The sequence below is a fragment of the Misgurnus anguillicaudatus genome, chromosome 5, assembly GCF_027580225.2.
Source record: "Misgurnus anguillicaudatus chromosome 5, ASM2758022v2, whole genome shotgun sequence".
Classification (NCBI taxonomy): Eukaryota; Metazoa; Chordata; class Actinopteri; order Cypriniformes; family Cobitidae; genus Misgurnus; species Misgurnus anguillicaudatus.
In genome coordinates, this window is record NC_073341.2 from 9,107,940 (window position 1) to 9,135,939 (window position 28,000).

Below are 28,000 nucleotides of genomic sequence, written 5' to 3' on the forward strand. Positions count from 1 at the left end.
TATCTTCGCAACAACTTTATTATTTCATTTAACAGTTATAGTGATTAGCACTACATTTTACAACCATCTCTGCATGCTCATCTATACATTACTGTTTACATAAATCATTGTACCATTCACAATTTTAAAGAACCTGCTGGAAATTAATGCAAAACAAGCAGCAAAATATAAAGTGCACATCACAAGAGCCTTTCAGATCACTTTCTGAAACAGTCGGCACAAACCATAATTCAAAAGATTATCAAATATGTGTCATTTGGCTAACAATGGCTTATTTACAGTCTCAAAATCTAATCTATAGTGTGCAGTCAAACTTAAAACCAAAAGCATTAGTACAATTTATATATTTTAACATTAAATTCACAGAAAACATGAAATGTTTGCGTTTAAAGAATGTAAAGCTTATTTTTATGGCCATTAACGTTTAGTGCAATGTGATGTATACACACTATAGATTCTCAGGCTGATTTCCCAATATGCCACAGGAATATATATATCATGATGGAGTGATAAAATCATGTTTTTAATCTATGGGATTTACTTAAAATTGGTTACAAAAAGTCAATTATGTCAATCCAATTCATATTTTCTGTTATATTGTGCCATACTGATACTAAAAAGATTAGTATTTATATAAAGAACAAAAACAAAGCAAAAATAATTGAGAATTATGATACTTTTATTGCATCAAGAGTTGTTTACAAAACATTTTTATGATCGAAACAATCTTTTTGGAGAAGACAGTATATCTTTATGTTTGCTTAATTTTCAGCTATCCTGGGCAACACTGAGCTTGGATTTACAATGAACTGAAACAGATTTCCATGGAAATAAGGTCAACGGAGATCTTGCTCTTGTGGTACACTTTTAGATCTCATTTTGCATAAAAACTGAGTGGAATGGAGACAACGCATTGCTTAAATAACATCTCATTTTTATATATTAATTGATTAAAGTTCATCATTGTACAGCACAAACTACAAGGCATGTGAGAGCTCATTTAAAATGCATTCTCACTTTTTGCGAATTCCTGTGGCACGGAGAAATGGGAATCTGTACATCCACAAAGAGGTCAAGTCACATGACATCTCAATATAATAATAAATAATTACTAAAGAATAAATAATTACTCTTGTATAACACTGAAAGAGCAATCGGTGTCTTGCTTGCAAAAACAAAATCAATCAAGGGCCGCTCTTCAAAGTGGCATATTCCCAGACTTCATATTTTTAACAACTAAATATAAAAGGCGTTGTATATATGCAATGATATTTGGTATTTTCAAATACATGTATCTAGGCATGGCATAGTGTTACATTTTTTGCAGCAAGTTAAATGAAAAGATTCTTGCTCTCTATAGCGTTGATGGTGTGGATCACAAGCCATCTTATCGACCCTGTTGAAGATACTGTTGGGTGAACATATTCAGTTCACTGTCCAGCCAGCCAGCTTTATTTCTGTAAAAGAAACAACAGACATTATGTAACACACTACAAAATGATGTTCAAGCCCTTCACAACGTATCAAGTTCTTTTGTACATCGGGTATGACATGAGAGACTGAATTTAGAGGACCTCTGTTTTTAATCAAACAGTAATACAAGGTAAATTCACATGTATACATTTTTGACAACATTATCTAAAACTAAAAATATTACATGTCTCTTGATTTATATTTTCAAAGGAAATATAGACTAAATATTAGTTAAAAAAAGTTGTATTATACAAAAATGAATAATGATGCCTTATCATTTAAGTGAAATAAGTTAAAGTCAAGGCATTCAAATGAATAACTTAAAAATTTTTTTTTTTTTAATATATATATATATATATATATAAAGAAACTTTAAAAAAACGCTATTATCTAGGGCTGGGGAAAGATTTATCGCGATTAATCGCATACAAAATAAAAGTGATTTTTGGCATAATATATGAGTGTGTGCTATGTGTAATTATTATGTACATATAAATACACACATTCAATACAAAATTTACATGTGAATATATGTTTATTTCTATTTTAATATATTCTATATTATATATAAATGAAAAAAGATATATAAATAAAAAAAAATCTGACATTAATATATTACATATTATGCAAAAAATAACTTTTATTTTGTATGCGATTAATCTTTTCCCAGTATACTATTAAACTATTATATAACCAAGTTATTTTTTAAATGTGCTTTGGTGAATAAAAAGTGAAGGTCTAGCGCCACTTAGTGGTCAAAAGTAGCAAATGCATATAAAAAGACGACCTTGTGCAGTGATTTGTAGACACACCTCTGACACAAAGGCTATTCCAAAAGTTAATCTCCAGATTATGGCCACATTTTAGGGCGCCTCACATGCAACATTCATACTAAAGGCAATCCTAAACTGCCATTTTCTTGGATTTAGTTCTTTACTAAGTGTGATGCTGTGCAATGATAAATGCACGGATGATAAATATATGATAAACTGAGGCTGCTGCCTACATAAAGTCTCCCAAATTAGGAGTTTTCAGGATGAAGCAGGTGCCTACAGGGTTCCCACACCTTAGTTAAATTCAAATTCAAGGATCTTTCAAGGTCTTTCCAGGTGCAAATCCCCCTCAAATTCAAGGAATAAATGTGGGGACACATTTCAAGTGAGAGCAAGGTTACATCGTGTTACCTTTTAAGATACATTGTTTCCTTTCGAGGGAACTCGCGCTGCGTCACTGCGGTGACACTTTGGAGACGCTTCCAGAGGTAAGTGCGTCTTAATGTTTATATCAAATTCAACCAATGGTGAGGCTTATCGACAAAGACAGGGTGACGCGGGAGTCAGGAAGTATTTCGCTATCTGAAATATTGCCAAAGACGGCGTTACAGGAACGCGGGAAGTATAGCAAGGGAGATGCAGCGTCTCATTTCCTTCTCAGGGAACAACAGTTACATACGTAACCAGAGACGTTTTCATGTGTCAAACACAACTATGCAAAAAAGCATTTTGGTATGAATCAACATTCGCATACAGAAGATATAAGCATTTAAAGTGAACAGTTTAGCACGTGTGCTTAAAAGTCTAGAATGTTTATGATATTATCCTACACTACACAGGGAATAATATATGTTTTTTTTTTCTAGAAAACCCCTTGCATAAAAATAGATTCAAGCACTTTCAATGACCTGTATTTATGTATGTATATTTTCAAAAACTTCCAGGGCCTTGAATTTTTTTCCCAGATTCACAAACTTTCAAGGACTTCAAGGACCCGTGGGAACCCTGTGCCTTGTAGACAGCAGCAACCTAAACCCAACAACATCTTTAAAAAGTGCCACCAAAACAATTTTAAATATAGTGTTTTATTGCATGTATATATACAAACTAAATAGGAAATGACCAGTCAAATAAGACATGTGACGGCCTCACCTGAGCAGCTTGGCTTTACTCTGCAGGGAGTCCAGCTGCTCGATCTTGCTGTTTAGGTCACGAATTTCATCTTCCAGCTGCTGTCTGGTCACATCCACCTGCTGACACAGCTGTGCAAAGGTGCTAGCCAGCTCCCTGTGACAAACAAAGTTTTGTTTACAAGTCTACAACAATAAATATTGAGTTTATGGCATCACAATGGGGACAGGTATTAAATGATGAATATGTTGAAATGTTCATCTAAAAACATAACAAGCTAAGACAGAAACTAAATTAAGTCTTGTTTAGAAAATCCTGGACTATATTCGAGGCAACTTTATTGTGACAAAAGAAAAAAATCTAATCATATTATTATTATATACATACATCTCATCATCAAACAGCAAGCTCTCCACAACAAACTAAAAAGATGCTGCTTCAGTTAATGCTACACATAACATTATTTACCAAACATTTTTTTAAATATTTACTAAATAAAGAACAACCCCCAAAGATGGGTTCCAAAAGTATATTTAGACTCACTGCTGAACTTGGTGGCTGCAGTTAGATCCAGTATAACTGACAATAAGCTGTAGTTTCTCACTGGCATAATCCACAAACTGTCTCTTGAACGCCCGCTCCTTGGCTCTGGTTGTCCAAGTGAGTCTCTCATAGACGTACAACAGCCCATAGAGACCCACAGACAGAGCAATGAGCCTCCAGCCAACAGCCTTCCAGATCTGAAACATTTCAATTCTCTTATCATTATTATCCTCTTCCTTAGAATTAGTTTCAGTTTTGTGTAAACTATTCATGAAAATGTGTGTTGGCCGCCCTACAATGAACAAAATCCACCATCTCCTTCTTTTTAAATCCCCATTAAACCAAAGCAATCTCATTAGACATGCCATCTTGATTCTCTTGTTAATGTGATGTCACACTTTTTAAGCCCCGCCCATGGCCACTGACTGACTGACTTAATTTTACCCAAAAGCTTTTCCAAATGTGTTTGTTAGCATGTTGTAGTGCTAACATGGCTAAAGATACTACTGTATTTACAGAAATCAGGTCTATTTTTAACCCAAAGCACTCATTGGCTGTTGGTAAGGGATAATTTGCATTTAAAGGTACACACATTAAAACAGCGCTTTCTTGCTCCCAGCCAAATAGGGGCATTTTGGACATGCTATAATAAATGACATGTGGGATATTTTGAGCTGAAACCTCACAGACACATTGTAACCACACCTGAGACTACATCTTGTAAAAATGGCCATAATATGTGCCTTTTAATTGGTTACTAGCACTGCAATTAGCCATTATAAGTTTCTATCACTCTTACCACTCCTCCAACGACAATAATGCCCATCGATGTCCTGGAGGTAAGGGATGCCAGTCCTGTTACCATGGAAACCATGAGCTCCTCCTGGGTCACGGCTCCCTGAGGAAAAGGAGGCATGCTGGTGCTAACCGGAGTGATGGCCAACGGCCTTGGAACCTGACATGACACAAAAAATATTACCCATAAAAAATTGCATAATTAAAACTTCTATTAACAGGCAGGTCAAAGTACAGTTAATGTTACCTGGTCACTGTAACCCATGAGAGCGCGCCGTGTATTCTTGGGACCTAGGAAGCGGTTGACAAGCATGGTCCAGCCCAGAGAAAAGTGAAAGCTGATATCTTCTTGGAAGTCACTGCAGAGTTTGTCACAGTTGAGGTCGTAACTGAGGGCAAAGCACTGTCTGGGCACAATCTTATCCACCTGCTCTCGAATTCCAATGGGCAGCAGGGGTTTCAGACCATCTGAAGGGAAGGAAAATATCTCATTAACTTGCGGCTGTTACTGGTATCAACATGATAAAGAGCGAAATACACATCAATCATATCAGTCTGTGTGGCTTGTAAGGCAGCAGTTATAACAGTGGAGCATCTTTCCGACATATTCTTGCCCAGACCGTCCTCTATGTGTTTGTGAAGCTCCTGTTATTAAATACAGCAATAGAAAATTGGAAAAAAAATTATACTTAGCTTGAGACATTGGAGATGCACGATATGCAGATACTTTTCTTAACTCGTTTTAGCCGATATCGATATAAGCCAGCAAAAACTTTTTTTAAATGACCAAATGAAAATAAAACGATGCATAATCTCTGTATGAATTATACAGTGATTTTTAGTAGGCTACAAATGTTTTTCAGCCAACAGGAGTGAGTGATTGAGTGACAGTGTTACAAATGACCTCCTTTTAACATCTGATCGTAGTGAAATCTGAATTCTTATACTACTACACCTTAGTGCAGCATTTGGCACAATAGATCACACAATTTTACTCAACAGACTAGAAAACTGTGTTGCATTAGTGGTCAAGCGTTAGCTTGGTTTAGATCGTATTTAACTGACCACTATCACTTTGTTTATGTAAATGAGGAAAAGTCTTGTTACTCTCAGGTTAAATATGGTGTACCGCAGGGATCAGTTCTAGGCCCTATCCTTTTCTTGTTATACATGTTACCCTCTAGGAGACATTATCAGGAAACATAACATAAGTTTTCACTGCTATGCAGATGATACCCAGCTTTACATTTCAAATGCTCATGTGTCAAAGAAACCATGTGCGAGTAAAATGGCTTTGGCAAGGCTTTAAAACGCATTCAAATAATATATTTTCTTAATCAAGAATAATTGCAATGACAAATCACATCTGCATAATTTTCTATATCTGGCCACTGACGATAATTAATTTATAAGCAATTATCAGCTGATACTATGGATGTGCCCATAATATAGTGCATCCCTGTGACATGAGACTAATTTTAAGTCAACAATAAACATTACATTACCTTTAAGTGTTGTTCAAAAGTCTAAGGCCGCATTATTTTGCTAGCCAAAGTCGAATTACAAAATGTAACAAAATCTATTCCTGCATTATCTGAGAATGTTCTGACCTATTTTTACAAAGGAGGTAACATCTGTGATTAATGTCACAGATCTGGTTGTATCTGATCAAAGACAAAATATGTCAGACACAGACCACAACAGACTCCTTTAATAATGAAGTAAGATCAAATTACTTTATTGGGCATCTGAAAAAAATGAAGTCACATTTTGGATAAAAGCAAACAAATGGACTAAAAGAGTTGAGGTTTAGAAAGGAAAAGACACTCACATTCTTATACACTTTCAACACCACTGGTGTAGGATGAAAATCCACGTGAAAGTCATCCACAAGCACAGCCAGTCTCCTGATCTCCTCTGCCATAGCGTTAGACACCTGCACATACACAAGAACAGCTTCATAGAGGGAAGTTATGTCAGTTACGTCAAAAAAACACAATGACCAGATTTACAGGAACATTTTGTTAAAATATACAAATATTATAAATGAAAATTGTATCAGGTTGGAATGTAACCCCCCCAACCATAGTCCAAGTCATAACTTTTAAGTGGAAGCTAGTTATTTTAGTTTATGAAGTTTTAAATATGGATATTTTTCTTACAAAATCACATCAATTACCTTCAGAAGGCCTTTATTAACCTCTTGGAGCCATGTTGTTTACTTCTGTGAAAGATGGACTGACTTTTTTGGGCTTTTAAAACAGCATCACCATTTACTACCACTATAAAGCCTGGAGGAGGCAGGAAATATTTTCACTCTGCTTGTGTTCGTCTCAAAGATGATCATCATATTCATCTCGGATGAATTGAGGGTAAGTAAATCATTGGGTAATTTTCATTGTTTGGGTAAACAATACCTTTAAGGCTGACTTATACTTGACACATCTGAATGTGCACATTTGACCAACCTTACCACATATTAATTACCCATTATTCACCCATTCTCTCGAATGTGCCGCCACAAATAAACTGTGAGTTTATGGGAAACACTAAGTTTTATCATCAGCTGTAAATCTTGAAGTAATATGACTTCATTTATGAAAGTAAAGTTCTGGTTTTTGGGCTAGGATCATTGGGCTGATCTGGCAGCCTTTGTCATACAGGTCAAGCAATGTCAAACAGCAACTACCTTACGTTCCTGCTAAGCCAACAACACATGGCACAGAAAATAGACTTAATGCTTTTAGAAATAGCTTGCTGTTGGTAACCTCTCTGAAATGGACTCTACCTTCAAACAGGTAATTATAAATATTTTCCTTTAAAAAGCACATATTATGCAAAATCCACTTTTACAAGATGTTTGGACATAAATGTGTGTTGGCAGTGTGTGAACACAACAACCCTATAATAAAAATGCACCCTTTCATTTTTTAATAGACATGCTGTTTTGATTCTCTTGTCAATGTGATGTCACACTGATAAAGCCCCGCCCATGGCCTCTCACTGACTGGTTAGTTTTACCCAAAAGCTTTTCTAAATGCTAACGTTGTTGTGCTAATGCGGATAAAAAATACTATTGTCTCATACTGCATTCACAGGAATCAGATACATTTTTAACTGGAAGCGCTCACTGTCTGTTGGTAAGGGAGTGAGGAGCTGTAGCTCATTTTCATTTTAAGGTACACACAAGAAAACAACGCTTTTTTTGCATATTTTTACATATGCTGTGTACCTGCTTCTCAACCTCCTCTGTGATCTTCTTGATTTTTGTCTTGCAGTCCAGGGTGAGCAGATCCAACTGTTTATCAATGAACTCCAGCCTGTCCTCTTTCTCCTCCTTCATGTCTAAGCAATGTATCCTAGAGTATAAACCATCAAAAATCAGACAAACTATATCAAACTATTCCATGCCAGAGGTGTCTGGTGTGTGTGTGTGTGTGTGTGTGTGTGTGTGTGTGTGTGTGTGTGTGTGTGTGTGTGTGTGTGTGTGTGTGTGTGTGTGTGTGTGTGTGTGTGTGTGTGTATATATATGTATACATATGTATACATATAGTGATTTTGCAAGTTCTCCCACTTAGAAATAATGGATGGTTCTGAAATTGTCATCGTAGGTGCATGTCCACCGTGAGAGACACAATCCAAAAGAAATCCAGAAACCACAATGTATGATTCTTCAACTATTCATTTGTATGACACAGCTGCAAATAAGTATTTGAACACCTGTCTATCAGCTAGAATTCTGACCCTAAAAGACAGGTTAGGCTGCCTTTAAAATTTCCACCTCCACTCCATTTATTATCCTAAATTAGATGCACCTTTTTGAGGTCGTTAGCTGCATAAAGACACCTGTCCACCCCATACAATCAGTAAGAATACAACTACTAACATGGCCAAGACCAAAGAGCTGTCCAAAGACACTAGAGACAAAATTGTACACCTCCACAAGGCAGGAAAGGGATACGGGGAAATTGCCAAGCAGCTTGGTGAAAAAAGGTCCACTGTTGGAGCAATCATTAGAAAATGGAAGAAGCTAAACATGACTGTCAATCTCCCTCGGACTGGGGCTCCATACAAGATCTCATCACGTGGGGTCTCAATGATCCTAAAAAAGGTGAGAAATCATCCCAGAACTACACGGGAGGCGCTGGTCAATGACCTGAAAAGACCTGGGACCACCGTTTCCAAGGTTACTGTTGGTAATACACTAAGACGTCATGTTTTCAAATCATGCATGCTCGGAAGGTTCCCCTGCTTAAACCAGCACATGTCCAGGCCCGTCTTAAGTTTGCCAAAGACCATTCAGATGATCCAGAGGAGTCATGGAGAAAGTCATGTGGTCAGATGAGACCAAAATAAAACTTTTTGGTCATAATTCCACTAAACGTGTTTGGAGGAAGAAGAATGATGAGTAGCATCTCAAGAACACCATCCCTACTGTGAAGCATGGGGGTGGTAGCATCATGCTTTGGGGGTGTTTTTCTGCACATGGGACAGGGCGACTGCACTGTATTAAGGAGAGGATGACCGGGGCCATGTTTTGCGAGATTTTGGGGAACAACCTCCTTCCCTCAGTAAGAGCATTAAAGATGGGTCGAGGCTGGGTCTTCCAACATTATAATGACCCGAAGCACACAGCCAGGAAAACCAAGGAGTGGCTCTGTAAGAAGCGTATCAAGGTTCTGGCGTGGCCTAGCCAGTCTCCAGACCTAAACCCAATAGAGAATCTTTGGAGTAGGCTCAAACGCGGTTCTTAGCGACAGGCTAGAAACCTGACTGATCTAGAGAAGATCTGTGCGGAGGAGTGGGCCAAAATCCCTCCTGCAGTGTGTGCAAACCTGGTGAAAAACGACAGGAAACGTTTGACCTCTGTAATTGCAAACAAAGGCTACTGTACCAAATATTAACATTGACTTTCTCAGGTGTTCAAAAACTTATTTGCAGCTGTATCATACAAACAAATAGTTAAAAAATCATACATTGTGATTTCTGAATTTTTTTAGATTATGTCTCTGACATTGGACATGCACCTACGATGACAATTTCAGACCCTTCCATGATTTCTAAGTGGGAGAACTGACAAAATAGCAGGGTGTTCAAATACTTATTTTTATCACTATATGTATACATGCCAGATACTCAAAATTCAGGTATCAAAATCGGATCAGTAATGGACAAAGTAGTATTGAGCCAGCCCTAGTTTGGATAGCAACGCCTTTGTGCTCACCTCTGCTCTTGAGCTGCAACATGAGTTGAGTCCATTATCATACGCAGCGCTTCAGAGATCTGCTTGGCTCTCACTGTGTGCTGCTCAAACTTAGTTTTTACCGCTGACTGTGAGATGCATTCCTGTAGGTGATACATTTTATGACAGTCAGACCAACAACACTAACTTCAATCAAACACATAAACCCAACAGCACACTCACCTCAAAGCGTCTTTCAAAGTTCTGAAACTCAAACATTCTCGCTTGGAAACCTTCAGCCAGAGCACCACCTGAAAACCCCAAAATGTCTTTAAGTAATCAAATAAATAATTAAACATATTAAAGAGCGCTTGCACTTTAAAATGTAAATGTTTGAGAGACTTTGGGCACTTTTCCATTCCACCACACTTTTTAGGATAGTACGTAAATGGGAATGCAGGGACAGTCTAAGGCCTAGTCCACACGGACACGGGTATTTGGGAGGGGTGCCACATAGGACTGGGCTGGGAAATACTTTTATAGGAGGACTCATTACCCATTTTTCAATACAAAGTATTCTAATTACAAATTTTAACTACACTTGGCGAAATGTGAACTATACTAATGATGTTTCACAACGCAAGTGCACAAATGAACGCATGTTACTGCTGTATGAGTAAATCCTAACCGTAAAAGATTATATTTGACATGTTGTAATGTGTCTACCTGTTTCAGGCATGCCCTGGGCTTTCTGAACACGCGCCTGCAGAACTTCTTTAGCAGAGACAAAGAAGATCCGGTCGCTGGCCTGAGCACGGTCCACCACCCGCAGTTCATCCACTAAAAAACTAGTGCAGCGGTCCATGTGTTGCCGTCTCACCTGAGAATCAAACCATTTAAAAGGTGAAAGAGTGCATTTTGCCTCATTTAGTTTCACACTTTAACAAACTAAAGGATCAGTTCATGTCCTTAAGAATCAACAGCAGGACACTGATGACATTGAGAACATTTCTGTAAAATAGTGAGCTTTTAGAGACATGCAACTAGCAGTGTTGTGCTAGTTCACAGGCTCTCTGTAGTTTGTAGTGTCATGCGAGTCTCACCTCCTCCATGTACTCGGGCTCGTTGGCCGATGCATCCCAGCGGTTGTTCAGAACAAAGATGTTGGGGCTGGAGAGGCGCTCATTCACTTTATGGAAAAATGATTTTTCCTTTAAAAGAACAGAAGAGAATCAATTAAATTCTCACAAAAGCTATAAGGACAGATATTAAATAATCATACAGTGTTCTGTCTGTAATGTTTACGTCTGGATTTGCCCTATCATTTCAACATGTAGATCAATGATAAAGTACAAAAGCATAATATAGGACCCCTTTAAAGATAATCACTTTGTTTTTAAGCTTTAAAGTTTTAAATAAACATAAAATAAAATAAAATACATAAACATAAAATAAAGGTGCAAATATGATATTTAAACGTTTTCTTCCACCTTAAGTTCATTATAAACTCACTGTTTGCATTAAAGTGGACTCTGAGTTGGCCACCAGCACAAACACATCGGCATCAAGGCAGAATTTGTCGATCCAGCTGTCCAACTCCGTTGTGACATCAATGCCAGGGCTTGAAAAAGAACATTTACAGATAAACTGATTAATTTAATCAAAGAATTGATAAAACATTACTATATTTTATTTTATTTATTTTTACTTTCTTATTTGTAATGCATCAGCACCAAAGGCTATTTTCATGGCAAACAAGTATCAAAAGTATTACAACATTACACCAAAATACCAACAAAAACCAAAACGAAAATCTTATTTTTTAAGTTACAAGTTAATAAGTTATCTTATTTTTATAACATTAGCATGGAACAGTATTATAAACAGCTTTATTAACTTCTGAGTATTTTGGAGCACAGTCAATATTTTTTAATGATATTGTCAGTATGTCTTAAAGGAATAGTCTACTCATTTTCAATATTAAAATATGTTATTACCTTAACTAAGAATTGTTGATACATCCCTCTGTCATCTGTGTGCGTGCGTGCACGTAAGTGGTGGAGCGCGCTGCGACGCTTCGATAGCATTTAGCTTAGCCCCATTCATTCAATGGTACCATTTAGAGATAAAGTTAGAAGTGACCAAACACATCAATGTTATTGTTATTTAAGACGAGTAGTTATACGAGCAAGTTTGGTGGTACAAAATAAAACGTAGCGCTTTTCTAAGCGGATTTAAAAGAGTAACTATATTTAATGGCGTAATAGCACTTTTGGGAGTACTTCGACTCGGCGCAGTAACACCCTCCCTCTCCCATTATGAGAGTGAGAAGGGGAGCAGACTTTTCAGGCGAGTCGAAGTACTCCCAAAAGTGCTATTACGCCATAAAATATAGTTCCTCTTTTAAATCCGCTTAGAAAAGCGCTACGTTTTATTTTGTACCACCAAACTTGCTCGTATAACTACTCGTCTTAAATAGGAAAAACGTTGATGTGTTTGGTCACTTCTAACTTTATCTCTGTTTGATACCATTAAATGAATGGGGCTAAGCTAAATGCTATCGAAGCGTCGCAGCGCGCTCCAGCGCTTACGTGCACGCACACAGATGATAGAGGGATGTATCAACAATTCTTAGTTAAGGTAATAACATATTTTAATATTGAAAATGAGTAGACTATTCCTTTAAGGCCTAACAGGCTGCTTACCTGTCTACAAGCACCAGGTCGTCTCGCAGCAGTGTACACTTTGCTTTTGGCCACATGACACACACAAGACTGCCCGCGTCTAAATCCTCATCCTGATGTAATGCATGAGCCAACTGGTTCACCGTCTGCCAACATGAACGCAGTTAGGTTACGGCATTGCATTGTATATTATATTCATTTATATTCTCTTCATGTAACTGCGCACATGTGTTTTGTGTGTGTGTGTGTGTGTGTGTGTGTGTGTGTGTGTGTGTGTGTGTGTGTGTGTGATTAAATGCTGTTACATGTGGAAGTGACATCAGCTTTCTGTCAATCTTTCTATCTCCTATACATCATCAGTCTCCTCCAGTTGCTTACCTTTTTCAATTTAGCAAAATGGAAAAAGTGAAAAAAGCAAAACTCAAAAGACTGCTCTGCACATTTTGTGTGTCACTCTTATTTAACACACTTAGTTCATGGAGCTCTCACCTAATGAGCTGATGATCAGGTCGGTTAAATAAGAACCACTGTCCTGAAGATAAGGCTAATTTAATGCCACTGTATTACTCCCTGTATCCCAACTCAGGAGTATGAGAGCACTAAGCCAGATATGTATTGCTTATTTCTAGGTGTTTTACTTCAAAAATCACATTTTAAAATATCATCAACATCAGTATTGTTTTACATTTTACAATATTTTAAACTGATATCAAGCAATAAATGTTGTGTCTTATTTGAAATCCTCAGCTCTAAGACAGCCCTATTCGTGAACACAACTAGAAGAACTGGTAAGTAAAGCTACTTCCTATGCGCATTTTAGTAGACAATAAGTGCTGCATGTATAGATTTCCGTAATCCTGTAATGCATTACAGCAGAGCAAAGGTCCGGAAATAGGAGCTGAATGCCAATGTGTTTGACCAGTAGCAGCTCCTGACTATACATTTAGGTGGGGACGATTTTGGGTCGTATTGTAGGCTACATAAAAAACCTATGATTAACTGCTAATGGAATAAGTTTTTACATTAAAATGACTGAACGCATGCAGAACGCTTTGGACAGACAAGAACAAAGTCCAGTAAAAAAAGATGCTCTAGTACAGCGTAAGATTAAATAGAAAATATATTTAGTATATTTATAAATAAGTAATGGAATTTATTTGATGCTTTATTAGATGTTCATGGTACTGTGTTGATTTGCTTTCCTAAAAGACATTTTTGGTGAAAATCACAATGATGAAAGAGGAAGGGAGGAGATGGCAGGATGACAGATTTTTTTTTGAATAATATGAAAATCTGATTTTATAATAAAAAATACTTATAAAATATATAATAAATATTCATAAATTTTACTTTTTTCATGTTTAAGTGCTATAATTGGGTCCCCAGTGCTTCTATCAACCTAGAAAATGTGAATAAGATCAACCCAGTAACTTAGCTTTGGTAAACCATTCTCTGCAAGCATGTGAAAAAATAGGTCATTGAAATTTGGCTCCCCTGGTGATGTATGAAGGGGATAATACCACTCCTTAATCTGCACTATCCAACCACTGCACTGTCATTTAGTGCAGAGATCAGCTCATTTGCATGTTAAAGGACACACCCAAAAAACGACACATTTTTGCCCATTAAAAATATAGTAGCCAAAACGGCTGGTGAGTGAAAAGGCTTACCATCATCTCACTTTACGACTTCAAATAGCTTTTGAAAATATTTACTGAAAAATATTAAGACACATTTACGAGTTAACCATTTGGGTTTGATTAAGTATATGTAGAGTTTTATGTTTTAAAATGGATTCATATTTTGGTGGGGCACTGCCCCACCTGTCCATAAAGACAAGCCGTGGCTGCGTGTAACTGTGACAGCTGGTATGAAAAAGCCTCTAACTCATGTAAGTGTAATAATAAATTTGTCATTAGCCAAAGTCTGGACAATATTGGATAGTTATTACCAATTGCACATATTTAAGATTTTGCAAAGAGTGTATGAGTGCCATAGCTTTTACCTTACAGTTCAGACTGTGCATCTATGTGAAATAATACAGCAACATTTATAGGCAATAAACAACTGCTCCTGTGTTCCCAGGTCTTTAAGACCACACGTGTGTAGCTCTGAAGGTGTGTGATCTCATAAGTCAGTCTGAAGAGATTACACAGTCTCATTAACACCTTCAGGAAGCAAAGCTTGTTAATTGTAACTATGGAGAGATGCACTTGTTACGCAAGACAGCAGTTTCCATTCCACTGAACTATACCACAGCATACTATTTACATGACTCAACAAAACAGTGAAGCCTTACAATAATCCACCTGAATCCAAAGGTAATAAAATCTTACTTTTACGCTCTTTTTTTCATCCGATCCCTCTGTGAGCAGGAACGCCTCATTGCCATCAGTGCCCTCCACCCGCAGGAAGCAGTTAGTGGTGTGTCCGATTCCAGATGGCAAAACTTTGTCCCAGAGCATGGCATTAATGACAGAGCTCTTCCCATTACTGGTCCTGTAAAAGCATAAGTATAATCGATTGCTTCCCTGGATACAACACTCATAAACTATTCTGAATACTTTGCTGCTCTGAATACAATATGCACTTTGTGTTCATGCAATGTGTGGCAATACCTGCCGAAGAAGACCACTTTCATGTGTCTGCGAGACAGGACCTCCCCTATCCCTGCCACTTTGGACAGGTAACCTCGAACCTCCGCCACCTGCTCCTCTGTGGTAACAGGGTCAAGTTCTTCATTGCTGTAGGTCTCTATCACAGAAAAAGTAAAAGTTAAGCTATAATTCATTTTTAAAGTATTCCAGCACATTTACAACTTTCACAGTATGGTTGCCACAATACCAACATTTTAGTGGTCGATGCCAATATAACGTAAACCAGTGTAAGGTAAATTCGGACAGAACACTGCAAAAACACTTTTTCTTTTTAAGTCATAGGCTGATTTCACTCCGCCGGCTCCAGTGGGAAGAAACCCGGGAGTAAAAGTAAACAATACTGCACGCTTGAGCTACAAATGCAATTTATTTTGATCTTAAATGTGGATGCATTTGCTAATAGGGCTGTCACTTTTTATTCGATATTCGAATATGCATTCGAACATAACGTGAAATATCCGTATTCGAACTATAAATAAACCATCCGGTTTTTAAAATGCCATGTGTAGCGCATTTTTTATAGCTTTTAACACCTCGTAACAGGAAGGAAGCTAAGAGTGAGACCGACGGCAGCAACTGTGCGCAAGAGAGGGAATCAAACTGGACCAACATGAACCTAATGTGCATGTCAAGATAGATTTATAGTTTATATATAAAATTACATATTATTGTTTATAATGTTAAATATTACAGCAGAATAAAAAGCTTGTGTTAATACGCTCTCATTATGAAATTAGCATGTATGAAGATAATTGTATTATTTTTACAACGCAATGTAAACTTTATATTAAACATAACAACAGCATTTGTCTTGTAAATGGATTTGAAATGATCATGTGCTGACTGTCGCGCGTCACATACGAAAGGGTCAAGTGAGATCTTAACTTAGCGGTAAGTTTAATTTCATCTCAAATATCAAATGGTTTGTGCTCTCTATCCTTAAAAACAGTCAAGCAAACAGCACAAGCAGAGATAATGTACTTGTCAATGACGGCTCACAAACGCACGGGATAGGCTATGTGTGCTTGTTGGCAATGAGATTACTTCTCACAAACACGCTAAAGCGCGGGATATGTGTGCTTGTCAATGACGGGCATTAAATCCGCTGAGTTTTCCGCCAAAATCTGCGGGCGTGGATTCTGTTTGCATTACTCCTGTTGCTGTTTAAGTTGTCACGTTATTGTTTGTACCTGTTCTGAATCTTTTTTTTTTCATATACGTTTGTTATTCATAAGTTGATAACCTGCTGTTTCAAACATTAAGTAAAAAAAGTAATCCAGACAGTCCTATTTATGACTGTCACTGTTAATACATTTGTGAATGAATCTCCATTACAGTTTTTTTTTTTTTTTGATGCGCACGGGGGCCACTTATATATTCGGATACATTGCATGATATTTGATAACCATGCGAATTTGATTTTTCTCAAAAGTGACAGCCCTACTTGCTAAGGATGATGCTTAAAGCTGCCATTCATAGCATACTATTACATATTAGTGGTTTAAGAACAAGCGCTGCCGGTGACACCACCCACAGTTGCACTGGAGAACAATATGTGTTTATTAATGGCTAAAAAAGTGCTTACTGCCACCAACAGATGATACTATTTTAATGTAGAGCTTAGTTGTCATCTTACACTTTAGCGCAATGTTGCCACGAGCATCAATGTTACGACGAGGTCCCCTTTATGGGAGAGATCATTTACTACAGTATACATCAAAATTGGCCCCTTTTTAGTTTTTATGAATTGTTAACGTTAAAACTGTGTTGTTTAGCCGATAAAAGTTAATGGGAGTGCTTGTCAAACCCTAGAAAGGCTATGCTTAAAAAAATTGGAAACCACTGTCGTAAGCTTTCAGCCATCTCCCAGACGATTATGTAACATGTCTATCCAATCTGCAGGTTTCTCTTATCAGCGAGACAGATAAACAGTATGCAGCAGTGAGCTTGGAGTTCTTGGCCAGCAGATAAATTAAAGCAGTTACCTTCCAAAAAAGCTGAGCTTTCCTTAATGTAGGCACCCAGTTGTTCAAAGATGCCATTGATCTTTTTCTTGGCAGTGACGAAGTGTTTGAGCGGAGAGGCGTTCACCTCAGCCATTAGTCGCTTGTCCTTCTTACCGATGACACTAGTGTTGGGTCGTGGGAAAACCAGAGACATCTCACTGAAAACAGAAAGAGAGAAAATGTAAACTAGATTGCTATCAAAACTCCCTGCCTTGCTCGAGTGTTGTAGGTGGTGGAACAGTTCTGAACAGTAAAATGATTGAAAACTGTATATTTTCTTAAAAAAATGGGAGAGAGATTAGAAATCACAAACATTCCATCAATGCCAATCTATTGGCGCTTTCCACTGCGTGTTACGACTAGGCTCGGCTTGCTTGATTTTGGCTTGGTTTTTCCACTGCAATCTAATAACGCTTCAAAGTAAGTCGGATTATAGAGTTCTTGTTATAAACACCTTTAAAGAGATTAAGCAAAGGAATAAAATTCCCAAGAGGCTGTTTACAGCTGGTATTTAGATGTGTTCTGGTTTATCGGATCACAAGTGGACAACACTAAATACAGGTGTAAACGGGGTGCAAAACATTTTGAGCTTGGCAACTTTCAATCACATTCAGAGGTGGTGGAAAACACATTTGACCGGATTGCTTTTGTGCAAACATATCTTAATACCAGGTATAAATAGCCTCCAAGAGACACTTCTGAAAACAAACACACTAAACATTAGGCATGGGCCGGTCACAGGTATCAAGGTATACCAAGGTTTTAAGCAGTCAAGGTTTCAAAACCACTAAAATGTTCTGGGATACCGTCTCCAAGGTATGAGCCATATTTATACAAAATTCATTAAATCATTAAGTCATGTGATTGATTTGATGTTTACATTTAATATACATTACGAAAATATATATTTTTTGAAAGCGTATTATAATTTAAAGGCTTTATTTTTACCTGGCATTTGAAAATAACACATTTTAGTGTTGCAATGGCAATATCGGTACACTGTGAAACCGTGCTATTTTTGCTAAAGGTTATCATACCGCCATAATCTTATACCGGTCCATGCCTACTAAACACTAGGGGTGTAACGATTAAGCGTGCAAATGCGCGTTTTCTCAATGAATGAATTTGAATGAATTACGGTGAAATTCCGGCACATCCGAACGCCAGGGGGCGCTCCCGTGCAGAAACTCCCTTTGTGCCACACAAGAAGCAGCATTACAAACGCTATTCCAAGAAATGTCTGCACATGAATATTTATACGCTGTTCTTCAAATTGTTTCAGGTATTTTCATGATAATAAAGAATATTTTGAATGATTTTGTTTAACGAGTGTTGCTTTTTTAAATGCACGTTATAAACGACTCCGACTCATAATGATTTTAGATTGATAAGGACTTCCTACTGACCAAATGCCGTAATACAGGCACAAGCTGTGCATAAAACAAAGAATCGCAGCCTTGCGATTCAGAATCGATTTCAGACAGACATTTTTAATGAGGACCGCGATTGAATCGTGATTGAATCGTTACATCCCTACTAAACACCCAATCCAAACACTAAGAAACAACTCTCAAACCTAACACACCCTGAGCAGTGAAGCGCAAATAGCTTTCAGGTATGTTGTTGTCTAACTGCATTGCTCAACTATTCTCTAGGTCTCCTGTGTTCACATGTAATGCTGAGTCGCCCAAATGTGGTCAACAACACACAAACACAAGGATAACTAACTGTGCTACAGTTTCTAGATTTGTTTGTTTGCGAGAAGAAAAAGTCGAATAACAACTGGGTTGAAATGACCTGCTACTTGACACTTACATATGAAAAGTTTCATTGCAAAACGAGATAAATCCATTTTTTTATATTTTTGTCATAACATGTTTGTTAGTGATGCACCGATGTATTGGCCGCCGATATTTATCGGCCGATTTTTGATGTATTTGAAACCATCGGCATATCGGCAATAGCACGAGAAAGGCCGATACCGATTGTTTATTAATTAACTGCATAAAGAAATCCATTATATGTAAAAAATGAGTTATTGTTGTTAATAAAATAAATGCTGAATAGCAAAAACCACCTTTGAAGGTTGTCATGCAGTCTTATTATATTTGTTTTAGCTTAATTTGTGCCTCTCTTATTATGTTGGTCAGTTGAATGTTAATTAGATCCAATCCATGTTCAGTAAAAATTATTTGATACAGAAATAAACTAGCAAATAAACCAACTATATAGTATTGTATACAAGTGTTTATATTGGTATCGGCCAGAAGTTGTCTGTTTAAATCGGTATCGGCCCAAAAAAATCCTATCGTTGCATCCCTAATGTTTATTATTATGTTATCATGTTATTATTTTGTTTTATGGTGCTACTTAGCGCTATTTTTTAAGTTATGAAGGTTTAAATCAAAACAAACCAACTGCAGTTGAATTGATATTAATTGGAATGCACAACCAAAAAACGAGATTTCTGAACAATTAAAATAACGGATTTATCTCGTTTTGCAATGAAACTCTTCATATATACCACATTATTCTTCGATGTTATTTGTGTAATTGACACCTAGCTAAACCTCATCTCAAAAACAATACAGACAAATTCTACTTTATGGTAAAACTATGAAAGTCCAGTGTTCTGGATAGGGATGCGTCGATCTGATACTTGGGATCGGTATCCGACTAATAGGACTGTTCTAAATCCGGTACTTTGTGTTACCCATAGTTGTTACTGTTAAGTTATTAAAAGGACAAAGTATTATAAAACGTAGCCTGAAAGATTTATAATTTTGACGATTTTATCGGCCGATATGAGCCTGTCGCAGATATATCTGTATCAGTGCGTATGTCACAGATATGCCGCCAATGATCTTATTTTTTGCAGAGCATATACTTGACATGATATTCCCCAATTTTGTATGTGTATATGTGTGCGTATATATATTTATGAGTTACATACACAAACAATTCTAATGGATAAAGAAAAACACTAGGATCGGATCAGTACCAGCTGATACTCAGATTTCAGGTATCGAAATCGGATCGGAAATGGAAAAGTGGTATCAACCCACCCCTAATGCGAAGCACAAATGATGAACTCACATAGTCCATTGTTAGAATTGACTTATGTTAAATAACAAACACATTCTTATGGACGTATTTCATTAAGACAGAAATATTATAACAGTGCCTGTAACGATTTTACACTGTGGCTTTTTTAAGCTGTGTGAGCTGCAGACTGCTGACAGCGAGCTGTGTTGACAGAGTTCAAGAAAAACTTCCTAATCTCAAGTTTTGCGCTTAAAGTGCATAACAAAAACACTTCAGTTAGTGTGGTATAGATGCGATTAAAGTGTTTACATGGCTGCGATTAAAAATGTCGTACGCCACCTTTTTAATACAATTATACTTGCTGTGATTATGATAACATTTATTATTTATTGTTGATAACAAACTGAGCAAAACACAACCCAAGCTCCAATCCTAATCTAGATTTTCATTATCCTATAAATATTACAAAAATAAACATTTTTTGTAAAACTTGAACTTCACACTGCTACCTTAACATTTACACAGATCATTTCCTGCATACCTCAGTCAGGACAATATCATGCTTACATCCTGTTTACACTGTTCACATTCTACCTATAGTTTGTATACATTCTGATTTCTCTTTTACACATGTATACATATTGTAATTTGAATTGGGCATATTTTATTATTGTTGATTTCTTTTTGTATTTTATGACTTCTTTCTATTGCATGGACAATCTAAGTTTATCTGACCAGACCTACATTTCACTGCAAGTTGTATCATGTGTATAACTGTGTATGTGATAAATAAACAATGGAACATTTGCCACAGGCCTTCATGCGTGAAAAATGACCCATAAATTAATTCCCACACAGTACTTCCATCAATTAGTGAGAAAGACGGAGCCTCAACTCTCCACCATTGACATTCAGTGCTTGTAATGCCAGGCCCAAACATTTGAGTGGTGTCATATTAAACAGTCTGGACCTGTAGTCTGGAAGTACGTGCTGAATGGAGCGTTCATGAGAGCCCCTTAAGAGTAGAGAATACGATCACAAATGCAACATCAAGAAAGTGTCCAGCTGTCTAAACTTACTGTCTAAGCTCACAGATAAGTCATTTATAAAAAATATAAAAATAAATATAGCTGTGTATAGTAATTTTGATGAAATATTCTGCATTAATGCATAAAAATATAAATAAGGAAGGAATAATTGACGACGGAACATTGAATTATAAGAAAATAATGCACACCCAAGGTGCAATTCGCATCGTGCCGTTACACCGTGGGTGTGCATTATTTTCTTTTATACAACAGTTCTTTCTGGTTCTCGAATCTGATTGGCTAAGAGCTATACGATATTGTGCTGATAACGGCACTGTAACCGCTTCACCTTTCGTATTATTCCGCCACCTAGTGAATGGAGGTCCTAAGCAGGCTCATCTTTGAATGGAAAAACACGCTCTCCGTGTGTCTCATTAGTTTACTAGCTCATAAATCAGTCTGTGAATCCCCAATCAGAAGTATTATTCCGTCAAAGATCAGCGCTCTTGGATGTTACGTTAAAGTTATGTGAGAGATGTCTTGTCACATCGTGTGGACGATTAACACTTGGAAAGAGGACTATAAACACTCGTTTTTTTCTGGAGCTATATCTTTTATCAGAACGCGAAAACACCGTGTAACTGCAGGTAAGCCCCGCAGCTTTTAAATGTGGACATTGATCATTTACTTTATCGTGACGTGACTATTAAAACATGTTATGAGATATCCCCACTGTTATATTTATAAGCAGCATGCAAAAACATCTCTCTGACACTTATAAAAAACAGTTTTATATAGTACTGACAAGAACAAAGTTTAATAATAATAATCGAGTGCTCGTATCGCGTTAAGAATAAATGAGAAAGCAATAGTAACGTTACACAAGTATAGTTTTATTAACTTTTACCTCGCGCCAAAACAATAACAACACAAAAGACACTAACTGTTAAATATGAATAAAAAAACAAGTACTAGTTTGATCATGACACCAAATACTGCTGATTTGATCTCATTTTGACGATCATAAACAAACAAGGCCAACATGAGAGCCAGGGAATCCCTTTCAGAGATGTAGCCCAGAGAGGGCGGTGGTCAGCGGGGCGAGTAAACACTGACGTCCGCTCATGCTTTGGTTCTCATTCGTACCGAATCTCACTAAGCAAACGTTCAAACAGGCACTATCTTTACTAATCGACTGCAGATTTAAATATAATACAGATACATTCTCGACTGAACTAATCTTAAAACTACACTTTGTGACCAAGAAACGGTAATATAAAGAAACGGCTTTTCCGTCCATTGAGTTGTTATGAGCTTCAAAGCAGCCGAAAGTTTTACCTGTCATTCTGGCCGCCCTCAAATCCGTGGCGGAAGAAGTAGTTCTCAAACAAAGAGGCTTTTAAAATAACTCCGTTGTTGTTTTCTAGTTTTCGTTTTTCAAACGTGTGCCGTCGAACTGTTGTATAAAAGCAATATCGCTCTCGGAGTTGTGCGATATAGCTCTATATCATCACGGCTGTGATTGCCTCCGGCACTCGGCCTGCGGCCTCGTGCCTCTGGCCTAATCACAGCCGTGATGATATAGAGCTATATCACACTCCTACTCGAGCGATATTGCTTAAATAATTCAAACGACCGGAGTCAATTATTCCTCTTATACCACGGTTACCACAAACATTGCTCTGGTGCTTATTTTTAAGACATTTGACAAGTTAGGTGTGCGGTTATCAGCAATTAATGCATACCCACGGAACATTTCTCAACCAATCAGAATACAGCATTCAACAGACCCATGGTATACTATAAATGTAAATAAATATCATGCTGTATATGTGAATTTCATTGCACATTTGCACATAACAGTGTAGGTTGAATTACAATGCATATAAAATACATTTATCTTTCTTTTCAGATGGAAAACACTCGGGCGTACACACACACACACACACACACACGCAGGGATGCATGTAAATTAAATGAAGTATCAAACATACATTTCTGAGCTTGGAAGACTGTTTAAAGCTGTGAAAGTTGTTAAGGGACTAAAGAGCTTACTATCGTAATTGCTACAAGTTTTAATGTAGTGAATACTACTACTTTAGCAGAAAACACATTTTCCATTTGTTAAATTAAACGAAAATACAATTTTAACCTTTTCTCAATATTTCTTTTCAAGCAGGATATCAAACAAGTAAAACATACATCCTAACGCCACCTCAAAACTGGCATACACAAGGTGGACCCTGACGTGAGATTTGATCATAGCAACCGTTCATGTCCATATTGATAAATGCCAAGGTTTGAGAGGAAACAACCGTACGCAGTTTTATGTCATACGCTCGCTAAAAAAACAAAAATGAGAGTAGTGCTGCCTCACGATTAGTCGCGACTAATCGTTTGCAGAATAAAAGTTTTTTGTTTACATAATAAATGTGTGTGTACTGTGTATAATAATTATGTTTATATAAATACACACACATAAATGTATATGTATGTATAATTTTAAGAAAAAAATATATTTATATAATAAATATTTATATTAATATATAATATAGATTATATATAAATATAAACATGCATATACAATTATTATACACAGTACACCCACATATAGGGGTGTAACGGTACGTGTATTCGAACCGGACCGTTTCGGTTCAGGGCTTTCGGCACGGTGCACACGTGCACCGAAAGGCCGAATGCATTTTGTGTGCGCCTGTGCGGAACATAATACGTGCGTTTCTGCACGAACATATTAAGTGGCGGAAGTCTCCTCGTTCAGCGCAAGTCTTCTGTCAAACATATAACATAATTCGGCCCGCAGAAAGATTTTTATTTACTTAGTTGTATATCCGTTTGATTATTGATGTAAACGTTTACGTGTCGTATCCAAAAGCGCATGTTAAACGCGTGTCAACGCGCTGCTTTGTTCTTTCAAAAGTGAGTGAGAGGTTGCGCGTCTTTCGTTGCTACGCATTCATGAGACGCACTTTCTGTGACAGCGAGAATAAGGAATGCGTGATCAGATTTTTCATCTGCACCTCACGTCAATCATATCATTGTCACAATGCGATCAGCTGGTCGGGACAGAGAAGAGCTGTAACCCGGGCTTACTCAGCTGTCACTTAGCTGCGGAGGGGTTCGTAAGTAAAGTCACAGCTTACATTGATGACACAAGCAAAGATTAGGAGAAACGTGCAAAAGATCAAAGATGCTATGTATGCAGCTCACTAATCTCAAAATGAGTGTATAATAAGTATATCATCATGTTGCTTGCTATGCAGTTACACATAGAGCAGTAATATTATTTTTATACAGAGATGGTACATAGCCAATTCAATACTCTGAGGTAAACAATCCAAAATAAATAAAAACAGAACATTTTTGGTGGCAAAAATGTAGGCTAATTGTTCATAAATGTATTCAGGAATTGAATTTGTTAGTTCAAGGTTTTAGTAGAAAAAGTTTAAGAGAAGGTTAAGAAAAGAGTTACCTTCTGTTATAAAATAATGTAAAAAAGAACTTTGCAGTAGTATTTTATTTATTATTTTTTCATTTTATATATATTTTATATGTTATATTTAATAAAAAAGTGTTTAAAAAAGTGTAAACAAATTGTAAAAAAAGTTTATAGTAATAAACAACCTGCAGTTTAATGTTTGCATTTTTCCCTTACTGTACCGAAAATGAACCGAACCGTGGCTTCAAAACCGGGGTTCGCACCGAACCGTGATTTTTGCGTACCGTTACACCCCTACCCACATATATTATGTAAACAAAAACTTTTATTCTGCAAACGATTAGTCGCGACTAATCGTGAGGCAGCACTAAATGAGAGCTATTGTGCTTAAGATAACAAGACACAAACAGTTATAATGTTTTATGTATTTATTGAACACATCCCACTTAACAGTTAACAGTTAACAACAACAAGGTAGTCATTTACAAATTTCCCTTACTTTCCCACATCACTGTGGGATGTGTTCAATAAAAACATGCAAGATTGTAAGTGTCCACGTGTTCACGTTGTTAGCTTAAGAACATTTTGTTGTTGTAGACATTTATGAAATATTAATGTCATTTGTTAATGATAACTGCATCATCAAATGACATTTTATGACCAGTTAATGTAAAAAATAATCTAATTCCAAAAAGTTTACTTTTTCCTACCACTTTGTAGTCTGCACACTACAGAAAATATTATGGAAAATAAGGAAAATAAAGCACAAAAACAAGCATGTGTGCGTTAGAGATTATGCTATTGCTAACTTAAATATTATATTTATTCATTTACTGGCACTAATACAATTGTGTGGGTAAAAACTAGGTTTGGGGGGCAACTGAAACTGATCTCCCTACTGAAAGTCCAGCTAAGACCAGCATAAGCTGGTGAGCTGGTTTCCCAGCATGGTTTTAGCTGGTTTTGTTGGTGTAGCAAGCTGGTCTAGTTGGGTTTTGCTCACTTTTTAAGCTGGTCTAGCTGTGTTTTGGTTACTTTTTAAGCTGGTCTACCTGGTCAGGCTGGGAGGACCTGCTTTGCCAGGCTGGGAGGACCATCTTAAACCAGCTACTGCCACATTAAACCAACTAAAACCAGCTAACGTTACCAACTTATGCTGACCTTCGCTGGATTTTTCAGTAGGGCTTGCATACCCCTCAACAAATGTGCAAACCCCTCAGAAAATGTACAGTTGTTCCCCTGACTCTTCGTGTGTTTAAGTCTGATGATAAATGCCACTAGTAAGTACGTAACTTAATGCACAATACATGCTCATTTATGACAATTTAGTGTCACCAATTTCCTGTACGTATCTCATTTACATCAATTACATTTGTGTTATACCAGCAACGGTCATTACAAAACCCACTGTTTCAGCAAAAAAGCATACCCAGACAATCTTTGTAGACTAAAGACCATAAAATTAGCTTGATCATTGCCCTGATTAGTTTACTTTCTCACTAGTACAAAAAGAAATGTCAAACAAAAGATAGTATACGAGTTAGATGACATTCTTACCCTCCAGTGTGTTTAGCCCTTGTACAATAAAATAAAAGAACATTTATCAGCTTCCCAGCATTTGATCCTCCAGTGACCGATCGCCTACATTCCCTTCAGTACAGTCAAATCAGAGTTCGGTTATAAACCCATGATCCAGTCTATTAGATAAACTAATAATATCCGAGTCACGACTTTCACGATATCAATGTCACCGACAGCAGCGCGCGCAGTCTCTCCACTCCTTCACGAGTTCGAATCTAGCCGGGTTTACACGAGTCTTAAAGCGCGTGAAATAAGACGAAACAATCGCTGGCGGTACTGTCTTTAGCTTAACCACAGGATCAAACAGAATGAGATAAGACATGCGGTATACAGTAAGAGTGGCTGAAGGAAATATGTAGGTGTGTTCGACTTCACGTAACCCTGCGCAGTCCGCTCGGTGTATTACATCAAGTATCAAGAGCTATGCTTTAAGAGTTATGCTCTCGAATCGTTCTCGCGTGATTATGATGTCATATTCCGATCGGTCTGCGCAAGCCCGCGTAAAGTCAAACGCAAAATGTCACTGAGAGCGACAGAGGCGTATGACTAAATTTCACGTGAATTTAACTAGACAGCCTAAATTATGCGTACATTATCCCGACAGCAAACCTAGGAGTGCCGTCGCATGTTTTAATTTGTTTTGTTAACTTTCACCACACTTGACAGGCCGCATGGCCCGCAACACATCCTATCACTCGTAATCTCTAAAGCCCCGCCCCCACAACACGTCAGCCCAATAGTCGCTCGCGCCAAGTTGAATGACTTGAAAGGGGCGTTTACTGAGCTCTAAAAATGGGTGGGCCGTTCCAGCTCACCTTGACTTTTGGTTGCTGTTTACAGAGCATAAGGGGTTACCAGAAACACAGACGTAGTTTTAAAATGATATCTCTCTGGAAATAAAGACATTGTAGGTTTGGTATAATAAGTCAAAAGTAATGAATATAAATTTTACCTGGACCAGACAGACTAATATAATGCTAATGTAAGATAAACTCATACAAATGCTCAACAAAAGCAATTAAATCCAGATACACACAAGATCAGATAAAATCATTCCTACCCATCATTCACTGATTAAAAGTAGGTTAAGACAGGTTAAGTCATATAATAAATTGTCCAGTTAATACTGCTATTGCTATACCATAACATACAAAACGAATCGAATCGAAAACAATCTGAACAGGCAAAGCAACAGTTTTGTATTTAAAGCATATACAGATTTGTATTTTATAGTCATATGCGTTTACCAGGAAAGGCGGAGTGATTATGTCATACAATATTCTTCCTGCATGTTGATCCAGCAGATTGTCCTCAGAATAAATCCCAAAATAAAACCCTTTCTGGAAGATCTTTTCCGATGGTAGTTACCGATGCTTAACGAAACCGAAACAAGTTCTTTACCTAAACAATCAAATGATCGCGATTGGTCATCAGACTGCAGTAGACGGATGAGGTAATAAGGGCATCCAAGCAATGTTGCTATATTACCATTAAGACCAAAAGCTGTATGATTTCAGCATTACTATACTGTTACTGCCTGAAAGTTCGACACAAACGAACATATGTACTTATTATTTAACTGCTAATCTAACTGCTCGTGTATTATTCGTCCCCCCTTAGCTTGTAGCTACGTGTTGTACGTCAT

The 28,000-nt window shown here is 37.2% G+C and overlaps 1 protein-coding gene across 3 annotated transcripts; it reads right to left on the minus strand.

Moving 5' to 3' along the window:
• Positions 1-27,997, minus strand: mfn2 (mitofusin 2). 3 transcript variants are annotated; one of them, XM_073867480.1, is made up of 18 exons: positions 27,757-27,997; positions 17,224-17,402; positions 15,200-15,335; positions 14,918-15,080; positions 12,603-12,727; positions 11,410-11,518; positions 11,001-11,108; positions 10,624-10,777; positions 10,141-10,208; positions 9,940-10,061; positions 7,948-8,074; positions 6,547-6,651; positions 5,255-5,360; positions 4,963-5,180; positions 4,720-4,875; positions 3,921-4,117; positions 3,399-3,533; positions 1-1,457 (listed from the first exon to the last, which is right to left on the minus strand). In XM_073867480.1, the coding sequence occupies exons 2-18, from the start codon at positions 17,396-17,398 to the stop codon at positions 1,388-1,390; spliced, it is 2,274 nt and encodes a 757-aa protein (XP_073723581.1). In that variant the 5' UTR covers positions 17,399-17,402; positions 27,757-27,997; the 3' UTR covers positions 1-1,387. The 3 variants fall into 3 exon arrangements, with proteins under 3 accessions (XP_073723581.1, XP_073723579.1, XP_073723580.1); XM_073867478.1 differs by having other exon boundaries at positions 27,603-27,997; XM_073867479.1 differs by lacking the exon at positions 27,757-27,997 and adding an exon at positions 26,332-26,767.
• Between the last annotated feature and the right edge of the window lie 3 nt (positions 27,998-28,000).

What these genes read in the sequence shown, in the direction of transcription:
- mfn2 (XM_073867480.1), bottom strand. Translation starts at nt 17,398, where the DNA reads ATGTCTCTGGTTTTCCCACGACCCAACACTAGTGTCATCGGTAAGAAG. An exon ending in AAGCTCAGCTTTTTTGGAAG is followed by an intron (nt 15,336 to 17,223) that starts GTAACTGCTTTA and finishes TTTCTGTGATAG; the next exon opens with AGACCTACAGCAATGAAGAA. An exon ending in AGTCCACTTTAATGCAAACA is followed by an intron (nt 11,109 to 11,409) that starts GTGAGTTTATAA and finishes GTTCTTTTAAAG; the next exon opens with GAAAAATCATTTTTCCATAA.